This window comes from Hevea brasiliensis, chromosome 11 (genome assembly GCF_030052815.1).
Source record: "Hevea brasiliensis isolate MT/VB/25A 57/8 chromosome 11, ASM3005281v1, whole genome shotgun sequence".
NCBI classification, from domain to species: domain Eukaryota; kingdom Viridiplantae; phylum Streptophyta; class Magnoliopsida; order Malpighiales; family Euphorbiaceae; genus Hevea; species Hevea brasiliensis.
Genome location: NC_079503.1, coordinates 59,726,222 through 59,739,336, shown reverse-complemented (window position 1 = coordinate 59,739,336; position 13,115 = coordinate 59,726,222). Strand labels below are relative to the sequence as shown.

The window sequence follows — 13,115 nt, the reverse complement described above, 5'->3', positions numbered from 1 at the left end:
GCTTAAAAAGAAAGAAAATGAGAGACAAGAGGAAAGAAGTAAGGAGAAAGTGAAAAGAGTTCCTTTGACACAAATTTTGACCTTGACATTTCCTCATCTAGTGTTGTTGCTTCTATTTTGTAGGAATGTGAAGGTGTCTTTCCAAGTGGGGAGTCAAGTGATTTACCACCAATTAGAAAGGAGAAATTAGTAGCTAATGTCATTCAAGATAATTAAGAAAAAGAGCCTTTAGAAGTTCAACTATCATCTAATAGAGGGATTACATTTAATCATGTTCTTGAGGCTATATTATTAAAATTTAAGTATGTGGAAATATTTATGCAAATGATGATGATTTTGTTGGAGTGCTTGCCAAGTTTGAGAAAATGCATCTCAAGACAATTATACTCATGATGGATTCTTGAGCAAAGAAAAAAGAATTTTTATACCTAAATGTTCCATGCATGATTTGCTTGTGCATCTCGATGACAAAGTGAAAGATAATACAAATATGCATGAACACTTGAAAATTTTGAATTCCAAGTTAAAGAATTGTTTGTGCATGGAAAAAGATATTTTTGTAAATGATGTGAGTAGTGTATATGGATTGCCCAATTACTATAGGAAATTTGTGGAAGAAAGAGTTGAAAAACATGATGAATTTGTGTGGGGGAAAGAGCAAGAATATATATGTGAAATGTTTAAAAGAAAATCTTATTTTATGCCATTATTAAGTGAGCTTGATTGTGATGCTTTTAGAATTGGATATCATTTCTGTGTTAATTATGTTGTTATTTTTATTGTTTGTAACCCTCTCCTTTATTGTAATAAAGGTATAAGTTTGAGGATAAATTTCTGTGAAGGAGGGCATGATGTGATCATGTGAGTAAGAAGTTTTAAAGAATTTCTTCAAAGGTTCATTCAAGTACATCTTGGCAAGAGACATGAGATTGAAAAACTTGGTATGCTCAAAGAGCTCAAATGGATCATCTTAGTTCAAGTGTGCAAGGTTGGAATTCACAAGTTTAGTTTGCTCAAGGAGATTAAATGGGTCATTTTAGTGCAACTGTGCATGAATGGAGTTAGTGGTGTTCATTGCTAATAATTTCTCCACCAAATGGTAATAAAAAGCCAAAATATCTTCACTTTCCAAAAGTGACATAATATCTCACAGCTAACCATGAGATTCTCTCTTTCAGCCTTGAGTTTGAGGCAAAAACATCTTTATTTGCAAGAGGAGCTATCTCACACCTAACCATGAGAAGCTCACATTTAACCATGGGAAGAGGTCTAGAAGGCGCATGGCCAGTCATGGGAAGTCCCTTAGGGTGCATGGCTTATTGTGAGATGCATTTGGTAGGGTTTTGGAGGCCATGAGGGGCATGGCCAGCCATGAGAAGTCCTTTGGGGCATATGGCTTCTTGTGAGATGCATTTGGAAGGGTTTTAGAGGCCATGAGGTGCATGGCTAGCCATGAGAAGTCCCTTGGGCACATGGCTAGCCATGAGACACACTAAAGAGGCATATGAGGCTCATGGGAGGGGTGTGGGATGAGTGTTAAATGCATTCATGGCCATGAGAAGTGTTTAGGCGCACCATAAGCCATGCAAAGCTCATCAAAGGCCATGAGACTTATTGTTCTCTACCATAGGTTGGTATTGGGTCTTAAATCCTTTATTTTGCTATTGGAATTATTCACTTAGTTCTCTACCACAAGGTTGGTTTTAGGTAAAGTGATTTCAAGTAGAAGAATCTAATTGTGAGGGTTCTGAGGAATTGATTCAAATACTTTAGGGGTTCCTTGGCAAGTCCATTGGAGTTCTCATCAACTTGTTAATCCAAATGCAAAGAATTGGTTTTCTTCTTCTTTCTTTTAAGAAATTCAAAAGACATTAGAAGTTGTCACTCTTAAATTTAAATTAGAGAAATTGTTGGTTGAATGATCTCAATCACTGAAGCTCGTGTGGATGGTGTAGAAAACCTACACTTAGAGGTTTTGCTTCCTTGATTGGTGGTAAAATTTGATTATGCACTTCATTTATTAAGAAATCCCTAAACCTAAGTTTAGGTTAAAATGATTGTTCTTAATCTTAAGCTTTCTAATAGCAAAATAGGCTAAAATCTAATTGAGGTTACAAAAGTTGTAACCATTGTGCTTAATATGTGATATTAATTGTAAACTAAAATGAATTTGCATAAGATGCATGACATCTAAGGTAATATTTTTAAAAATTATACTCGTGGTTCCATTGCACCTTCAATTGGTATCAGAGCCACCTGATTTTACAATTAGGAGTTTCATTGTATGTTGTTTGTTGGTTAAAAACCCAAAAATTCTGCGTTTCAAGTGTTAACAATGTAGTTTTTCTGATATTTGCAATCACATGACTAGACACATAGGTCGTGTGGTATCTTGTGTGATTGTAATGTATAGTTACACGAGATCATGAAAAGGTTACATGGGGTTGTGTGATGTTTTAGAAATGAAGGACTATGGGATTTACAAGAACACATATCATATGAATGTCACACGAGGCTGTGTGAATACTTCTTACATGTTTTGTGTTGAAAAATTAAAGCCTGATGAAAGTTACACAATTAGACACACGGGGCCATTTTCACATTGTGCAAATGTTATGCAGTGAAGCATGCAAAGACATGAGTCATGTCTCAACTCATATGACTGCATTGCTGGGAAGGAAACATTTGAACAAGTTGTGCAAATGTTACACGAGCTTGTGTGATTGCTTCTTAAGGAGTGTAACAATTGCACAAGGTCGTGTGACCCCTTATGTGAATTCAAATGGGCATGTAAATGTTATACAGGGCCATGTAAAATCATTTTTTTCCTTAGAGAATAATGTTTTAAAAAATAGAAAGTTACACAACCAACCACATGGGCTCGTGTGTTAGCTTTTGTGATTGCTACACAGTAAAGCATGCAAACACAAGAGTCATGTCTCAGGTCGTGTGATTGTCCTATTCAATATGATGATACTGAATTCAAGTTCTTTTGTTTCCAAACTCTTTATTAAAATGTTTAACTAGATTCTTAACCAAAATAATATGTTTTTTGGATGTGATTCCAAAATTTCATTATGAATATGAGATATTTGTATGCTAGGAATTATTCCATACCAGTTTTTCATTCAAATGTTAAATGTATGCAAATGTATGATGGATGATCATGGACTATAGAAGACTAATGCAATTGTGTGTTCTCCTTGTTATTTATTAGATTGTAATAATTAATATTTATTTTTTCAAGGGTTGTATTATAAGTTGTTATAATGCATAATAGGTTGTAAATTAATTTATTTAGACGTGTGAGCTCATTTTCTTTTACAATTCTCGCCTTGGTATGCAAGGATACTTAATGTAAGGACATTGAAGTTTACAAGAATAAAGGAAGCCCAACACATTGATGAGATTAGTAAGAGCATAAGATATCAAGAGTTGAAGACTTGTATGTGCATGATATAGGTGGGTAATAACTTAAAATGTCCTTAATTCTAATCCTAGTGGTTGGGATTAGAGTTCCATAAGTCTATGATCATGCCTTTTATATTACTATTGATGAATGAATATATATGAGATATTTATGCTCTTATTGATGTATATGAGATATGTATATACTAAAACGATTAATGTGCAAAGTGAGACCCAATAGTAAATAAGTCAACCAAGGAATCTTCTAATCAAAATGATTAAGTTGATAAATGGTATAGTTTTGTAAACCACATCATGCTGCTAAGGTAATCTCTTAGGAAGTTTTAGACATTTGCACTATCCGCTATGGTTACACAGTCGATGGTGTATTTGGTCTAAAAGATCTTCTTGAAGTAATTGCTAAGCATGAGATATTATGAGTATACAAATACTTTAGTGGCCAAGAACGGATGTACTAAAGTTATTAAGGTTCAAATTTGCATATTTGCAACTTAGTGAGTATAATTTAATTAATGCAATATAGGCTAATATTGATATACCTGAAGTTTTGAGCACTAGGAGCCAAACTATTGATCGAGCCTCACATGAAATGTGATTAGCAAAGGGTGAGCTCACTTTTGAATTGTTATGTCCAAGATAGATGTACTTGAGGACTTATAATGGTTTATAAGAATTCAATGACCCACTAGAAATCCACGCAATTATGATTTTTATTTCATACTTTGGAAGTATAAGATTCACCAAGTTAGTAAGAGGACTATTTTAATCAAAAGACCATGATCATTTTGGTAAGTTACAAAACGTAATGTACTAATTAAATCTTATTATTCTCTACAGATAAATTTTGATAGGATGATAATGGCACCATTACCTGCCATCGTCCTTGTTGGCATGCTAGATGCCAATAAGATCACTGGACCAAATTTTTAGGATTGGCATAGGAATTTCAAAATAGTTTTAAATTTTAAATGTTTAGGACTTAAAACCTCTAGATCCTATATCTAAAGGAGAATCAAAAGAGGAACATGACACTTTAAGAAAGTGGCATATGATGATGACTGTTATGTGCTTGCCATAATGAGTAATGAGTTGCAAAGGGAGCATGATAACTCACAAACAACTTTAAAAATCCTGGTTTGCCTACAAAGGTTACATGGTGAATTTTTATCCTCCTACTCCTTGTAGGTTCCCCCCTGTCTATAGGTGATGTAAGGACAGCCAATCCAATTATATTGATTGTGATAAATGAATGAAAAAAGTAGCCTGTTCTTGATATATTAGTGCCTTGTTCTTTATTATGCTTAAGATGCTTATTCATATATGATGCTTATGATATTTTTCCTAATTGGCTTGCCAAGCCATGCTAATATATTCATCTTATTGGACAAATTATCATGAGATTCCCTTGGATATATATGGTGAATAGAATAGGACTGTAAGACATGAGATATCAAAGTATTTGTTCATGATTAAGGTGTTAGAAAGGATTAATGTGGGAAAAAGCCTGCACAATCTGATTGCACTAAGTCATGATTTCTTAAAGGATTTTGCCTCACAGCTAGATTTGATCTAGTAATCTCTTCCCAACCCTTTATTTAAGTCTATTATAGACTTTCACATGAACAAACTGGAGTGTACACTTATAGAGTTGTTAAAATTACTTATCAAAACCCAAAAGACTATGCCTAGGAATAAAGGAAAGGAAGCTGTCTTAGCTGCTTCTACTTCAAGTAGGACTAAGAGTAAATTAGCAAGAATAAGGATATTTCAATCTCTAGACTTTCAAAGATAGTGTCTAAGAGCCAATTTAAGGATAAGAAGGTTAAGGATGTGGGCAGAGGAAAATGTTTCCATTGCCAAAAAGCAAGGCACCAAAAAAAGAATTGCTAAGAGTACTTGCAATATAGGAAAAGCAATAATGATAAGCCTTATAAAGGTATGTCTATGTATTCTTATCGGTATTCTAAAGTTCTCATCATTCATCATTATAAATACTTGAGTCAGTTCTCACATATGTGTAGACATGTAGGAACTAACAGTCAATAAGGCTTGGATAAGATATGAAGATTGATAGGATAATGGAAATGGAGCAAGGGTTGCTATAAAGACCATAGTGTTCTATCTTTATACAAATGTATTTTGTTTTGAGACTATGTTTGTATATACCTAATGTTCATATAACATCATTTCTATATCAAGTCTGACTGTAATGGATATGAATCTAGATTCATGAATGATATTTACATTTTATTTTGGAACTGAAATGTTTGCATGGGTTATTTGAACCATGTATTCATTATGTTGATAATATTAACAAAACAATTCCAAACAATTAAATTGAGATAAATATAATCATTAAAACCAAATCTAATTTAAAATGAACTTGGTTTTTGTGACTATGTCAAATTGCAGAAGATAGGATCATTAAGTTGGGAAAGACAAAGACTTGGTCCTCATTAATTTGACTGGTGAGTCTTGTTCTAAATGGAAAATGACAAAAATCATATGAACTAAAGGAGCTTTAGGACAATACATGGAAATATATGTTATCCATCTAGAAAATGGTTAGAAAAGGTTTTTCTTAATGCTTTAAGGATGTTTATGTTTGGAGAAATATATATTTGAAATCTTTGAAGGGTTTAAACAATTCAAACCTAAAGTAGAGAAATGTATGGGAAAAGTTATTAAAGTTCCTGATTTGATCAAGGCCAAGTATACTTAAGCACCAAATTCAATGAACTCCTAAAAGAACAAAATGTTATATCTCAATTAAATCCTCTTAGAATAGGATAAATTTCAACAATTGTCCTTGAACTTATATAATTATAACACTACAATCCTTTAACTTTAAAATGTAATAGAAAACCCCTAAACTTTCAAATTTTGTATAGTAAAATCTCTCCAACTTTCAATTACTGATTTTTCAGTTAGAAACTAATGTGAATAGCTCCCGCATGGCGTTTAGTCAATATTTCTCTCTCCTCTTGTATGCAAATTGTAAAATTATTCTATTTACATATGAAAAATTATTTTGTCTATAGAGAGAAGAATGATTCAATTTACACATGGCTTGAGAGAGAAAAGAAAAATACTGACTAAGCTCTATGTTGGAACTATTCAGGTGAGCATCTAACTGAAAAATTAGTAATTAGAGATTAGAGGGATTTTACTGTGTAAAATTTGAAAGTTGATGAGGTTTTATGTTACATTTTTAAGTTGAGGGATTGTAATGTTACAACTAGATAAGTTTAGGGACAATTGTTAAAATTTATCCTCTTAGAATACTATAGTTGTATGGAATGTCTAAAAGAAGATCATACTACGTTGGACACAGTACATAATATGAAGAACTATAAGAAATTGATAACCTTATTGTAGGGATTAGCATTATTAACAGCTTTAAGTCTTCAAAATAGAGTTTGATTAATATCAATTTCTACTACTTATTAGATATGTCGTGGTTTTACACTAAGTCTTAAAGTTATTAAGATTTGAGTTGTTAAAAGAGAATCTGATAGCAAATAAATTTGTTTGGTATTTAGGATATTATTTCCATCTTTTTGCTAGACAAGGAGTTGTTATAATTAAGTTGGGCTATTCTTCTTGTGAAAGAGTTTCTATAAGAAAATGACAAAATAAGGATAATAAAATTAGATGAAGAGACATCAAACAAAAAATTAAATGGATGAAAATCTTTCCAGTAATGAACTTATACCTATTAGTAATGTCACCATAACAATACTTTGAAGTCAATAGTATATATCATCCTTTGGAGAGATATAGAGTTCTACATGAGAATATAAAAAAGTTGTTCTTTCACATGTAGAGGTTGATCATAGAGATGATCATACATATAATTAAGAAATTATATTGAACATAGATTTCTCATTAATGATAAAAGCCATAAAATCCAAAATGGATTCAACTATTAAGAACCACATCTATGTTTTTGTAAACCTTCCATGGGTATGGTATCTAGTGGAAGATGAAATTGGTTTTCAAGAAATAGAAAAGTTCAAATGGATAGGTAGAGACCTATAAAGCATTACTAATTGTCAAATGAGTTTTACTTAAAAGAAAGGGGTTGACTATGAGGAAACCTCCTTACCTAAAACTATGCTTGAATTCATTTAGGTATTAATGGTAATAAATTTACATTGTGATTGTAAGTATTGGCAACTAGTTATCAAGGCTATCTTCCTTAATGGAAACATGGAAGAAGACATTATCTTGGAAAGATTCCAAAGTGTGTAAGTTTAAGAGATCCGCTAATGTTCTTAAGTAAAATTTCAAGGAGTTCTATATGTACAAGAAGGTTAGTGGGAGCAACTACTTTCCTGATCTTGTGTATGGATGACATTTCATTGATAGGAAATGAAAATTAGCATATTAGTGATTGTAAAGTTTAGTTGTATAGATCTTTCTCCATCAATGAAATAGGGAAGGAAACCTATGCTCTTGGTTTAGCATCTACAGAGATCGAGCAAATAAGAATGATAGGATTCTCCAATAGGTCTGCAATTTAAAAGGATGTTGAAAGGGTTCAACATGTTTGACTTCAATGGAAAGGTTGTTGTCTATGAGGCAAAATATCCAACTTTCTTAAGGGTTCATCTTTTAAGACTCTTAAAGAGAGAAGTATACAAAGATGAGTACAAGGCAGCATATTGTATATGCTATTAGTACTAGCAAATGGCAATCACACTCAATTTTGAAATGTTGGTATATGTCAAGATTATTCCTAAAGACTTTAGAAGCATTTGGGATATTAATCTTGATAAAAGGATAAAGTAATTTGCAACTAATAAAGTTTATAGATTTTGACTTTTAGTCAAACGGCAAGGATAGAGGAGACAAAAAGCCAACAATCTTGCCATAGGTCCATCTTGTCTCCCAAAGATTCTACTAAACATATAAATATGTTTAGGAATTTTCATATCCTTAACTTGTTCACCAACATGCAAAAAAGAGAGAAACATTCTTCTTCTTCTTCTTCTTCTTCTTCTTCTTCTTTTTCTTCTTATTTTCTCTCAAGCCAAGAAAATAATTATCCTTCCTCTTTTCTTCTAAGAAATTCAAGAGACATTAGAAGTTATGACTCTTGAATTTAAATTAAAGAAATTGTTTCTCTAATTATCCAAGAAAACCAAAGATCCAAAACTCCAAACCTTGTGTTTTTTTATTGGCCAAACAAGTGAGAAGCACAAGAAGGGAGTGACGGTTCAAGGGTTCAATGATCTTGATCACCAAAGCTCATGTGGACAGATTGGGGAACCTACGCTTAGAGGTTTTGCTTCTCAAAATAGTGGTGAAATTTGATTCTATGCCTCATCGTGTTTAAATTAATTAACTTAAATGTGCATTTATTTTTATTTGATATGTTTACTTTGTTGTTTTTTTATATCTATCTTTTCATATTTCTTTAAATTTAGTGATTATTATTTTATTAATCTTATGTTATTATGCCCTATAATCTATCTATTTAATATATATATTTATTTTAAATTTTTTAATCTATAAATTTTATGAAAGGATTTAATATAATATTTTGATATTGACTTTTTTTATAATTTTATTAATAATATTTAATTTATAATTATTCTTTTATTATTTTTTATATATATAAATGAATAAATACATTTTTATTAATGTTTTATTAATATAAAATATATGTTACATTTTTTATTAATTTGATTATAACTAATAATAAACCAAATATTTTCAAGTTTAACTTAATTTACTTTTTCTTTTTTAATTTTAATTTGATTCAATTAGTATTTTAGAATCAATAAAAAATTGAATGGAATACACATTCTTAATTAGCCTTTTCAATTAAAATTTTTTAACTCTACCCCGTAAGAACAATATATTATGACTTCTACAAAAGTAGCTAGCTTAATTTATTATATGACATAATTTGTAGTTAGAATAAAATCCAATATTAAATATAAAAAGTATAAACATAATATAAAAATATTTGTCTCTTTTTATCATTTTCATGCCACTAATTTCAACGTGCGTACAAGAGTTCAAATTTTTATTAAAGTATAATTACAGCGAATGCCATTTTTTGGAAAAGAGAAAGAAAGCAGGGGCATTTTTCAGAATAAAAGCAAATATATCTAGCGGATAACTTATCCAGCGAAGTTTATGGTGGTTAGTACCTGGGGTGTTGCAAAAGGGAGATAAGGAAACAAAAGCAGCCATTAGAGGTGGAGCCAAGCTCTGCACAAAATTCACTTCCTTCCGCTTTTGAGGAACTGGGTTTTCAATTTCTCTTTGCTTTTTCTTTCCCTTGCAAGCAACAACCTCATCGTTTAGTAAGTCTATTTGCTTCAAAAAATACACAAACAAAAAGAGAAAGATAGATACCGTTGAAAAGGAGTTGTATGTTAAATTTCTACAGCCAGGAATAAGAGACAGAATCTGCATATTGATGGATTGATGTATTTGGAAGACTGCGAATGATGAAGCGTCAAGTGTCTAGGAAATAAGTCCATATGTAGATATGGGCATATGACAAATGGGAAGGGGTCGGTTCACATTAATTTGAGTTGGATACCGCCATTGGCAGGTTCCGAACCAGAGAGGTGTAAACTGGATTGGAACCAGTTAAATCAGTGTTTGACTTTAATCACAAATGAATTGGACTGAAATTGAATCAAAACCATTTGGTTTGGTTTCCAAAAAAATCAATTTGTTTTATTTAAAAAGTAAAAAGATTTTGAAAAAATTAGACCTATAAATTTGAACTGTGCCGGATCAAACTGAAATCAAAATCTAAACTAGAATTAAAACTAAAACCAAAATCATAGGGGAGATTCCAGACCGATTCATGCTTGCTTTTTTGGTAAACCATGAATCATGAACTAGCGATTTCGAGCTGATTCAAACTGAAACCAGCCCGGTAACAGAGATTAATTTTAGTGTCACGGTTTTGGACATGTAATAATGATTATATATATATATATATATATATATATATATATATAAATTAAAATTATATATATATATATATAAATTAAAATTAATTTGTAATAATTTCTATCTAATATAAAAAGACTTTTCTTAGCAACAATATAAATAATAATATCAAAATAAATCATAATTTTAAGCGAATCCAAGTTACTCATTAGATCAACATGGAAAATATATTTTATAGGTTGCATATTAGGCAGATCAAAATATTTATTTTTATTATTTAAATTTAAAATTTGTAAAAAATGAATATTAAAATTAGAATTAATTTAAAGTTAAATTGAGTTGGGTACAACATTAAATGCATTACAAGTCACTAGAATTACTTTAAAGTCATATTTAGTTAAGTACAACATCAAATGCATTACAAGTCACTTAGGTCTAATAGAATCAAATTAAGTAAAAATAAATCATCACTTCTGGTCAAATGGCCAAATAAATTATTCAATTTATACTTTTTTTATTTTAATAATTAAAATCAGGTGTTGATAATCAATGGTTAAGAATTCAAAGTTAGAAACTAATAACTAAAGGGTCAAAAAAATTAATAATAAATCTCATCTTGTGGGACTACAATTATAGTTTTGAATTAACGCCAAATCTAATAGCCTGCATGACTAAATTAAATCTCTTTAGTTACATTTGTACGCAATTATACTACTTGTATTGTTTTATATTTCTTTCATATAAGAATATATATATATATATATATATATATATATATATATATATATATATATATATATATATATATATATATAAAATGTGATCATTCACACCTTTCACATGGTAGCTGACCTTAAAATGACAAGAAAAGCATCTCATATCCACAATGCACCTCCTCCAACCATAATTCCTCCTACCATTAAAACTTAATCCTCCTCCCCAAATATTAACAACTTAACAAACACTTAAAACGCTAAAAGTAGGTTTCAATGAGCCAAAAAAATATGCAAAGAAAAGAAGTATCCTTTAAACTTGGTGATTATATCTTCTTGAAAGTCTCCCTAATGAAAGGAGTTATGAGACTTGGAGGAAAAAAAAAATGGAAAAAAGGACAAGCTAGCACCACAATATATTGGATCTTATGACATCCTTGAAAGAGTTGGCATACTGGCAAGCACTACTTGCTGAATTATTTGATGTTACAAATCTCCATACTAAGGAAGTACATTTGTTATCAATTTCATGTGATTAAGCTACAATAAGTTAAAATGACTGAAAAGTTGACATACGAGAAGCAACTGATGGCTATAGTAGATCACACAGTGCAAGCTACGATCTAAGAAATTGTTGTGGTGAAAGTATTGTGGCATTCTTCTAAAACTTACACTTAGGAGAAAAAGAAATATTCAAGGAATAAATACCCCAACGGCAATGGGATTCGAGGGCAAATTCCTTTAAGGGGGAGAATGTATACCTCTTATTTAATCAAATGCATATGCTAAAATTGTAAACACATGCACATGTTGTTCAAAGTAGCAATAAGTATACAAGTTCACAGGAATGTAGTTTAACCTAATGTGAAATGCCTTGATTGGCTTACCTTTTTTAGTTGGGTTAGTATCGATTTTTCATATATAATACTACCACGATATTTGGATATTCATATCACAAAGTTAGAGGAAAGGAGCTACCATCTTGGTAATAGTTGGGATAAATTCATAAGAAATGATGTAGGTAGTAACTTATACTTGCAGAGGCCTATTATCCTTCTTTTAGCATGAGTTCAAAATGATCTAGATTCAAGATAGTGGGTACCAGAGAGAGAAGGTGTTAGACATTCTATCCTCCTGTACTTACCTTAGAACGAGGATCAACCTCTACTAATGATTTCTAAAGTTTGCCTTATTATTTCTTTATTAAATTCCTTAACATATATTTAAGCAAGCTAAATTATTACACATGCATCTTGTTCATACAAGCAAGTAGAATTACATGCACATAATTCCTAATGATGTCAGGTTGCTAAATTTGTACTAAGTTAATTATGTACAAATCTATTTCACACATATTATAAGTAAAAATTATTAAATAACCTAACTCTGACAAGCATTTCATCTTTTTTTCAAGTCAAGTTACCCTATATACATACATCTTTAAATTATGTCTAATTAAATCCATTTCAACATGATTAAAATAATTAAAAGTTCAAAGTAAAATAAATAAAACCTACAACCAAAAAGAAGGGAGAAGAAAAGAGAATAAAGTTAAAATAGCCTTTATAACCAAAATTTTAAAAAAAAATTCTTTCAACTATTAAAAGGCCTTAAAGACCTTTAATCTCATGCAAGAAGTGCTGGAGTCCATCTTGGACTTTGTGTAACACCCCTCACCCGTCTACAGTGTAGCCGAGGAAGAAGTGTACATTCGGTACTGGAGCACCCTATCTTATCCTGTCATGTCCATTATTAATTTTTTAAACTTTGTAGAAAATATGTGGTAATATTTTTTTTTATCACAATTTATTTCTGTGGAAACTCGGGCAAAACCTCCTCCGATTTATTGGCATCTGGCGAGTTCTAATAGTTACCTGTTAAAAATAATTTCATATCTATATCATTTTTCCATGTACCATATCATATCATTTCAAGAAAATGAAATTCAGTTCATTCATATGAAAATTTATATACAAAAATTACAAGCTTTATTTACAGTCCAAAATATAAATTCATTTAATTACAATGTTCAAAATTAATATACATCTC

The 13,115-nt window shown here is 30.8% G+C and overlaps 1 protein-coding gene across 2 annotated transcripts in view; it reads right to left on the bottom strand.

The window, feature by feature from the left end:
* LOC110663535 (cytochrome c6, chloroplastic) overlaps positions 1-10,025 on the bottom strand; it is a 101,864-nt gene extending 91,839 nt beyond the window's left edge. Inside the window, exons 1-2 of one of the 2 annotated variants that reach the window (XM_021822881.2) lie at positions 9,802-10,025; positions 9,594-9,717 (exon numbers count right to left, since the gene is read on the bottom strand). In XM_021822881.2, the coding sequence (XP_021678573.1) occupies positions 9,594-9,717; positions 9,802-9,861 (184 nt within the window). In that variant the 5' untranslated portion in view covers positions 9,862-10,025. Of the gene's footprint in view, positions 1-9,593; positions 9,724-9,801 lie in introns of both variants that reach the window. The other variant, XM_021822880.2, reaches the window with a different exon arrangement.
* Between the last annotated feature and the right edge of the window lie 3,090 nt (positions 10,026-13,115).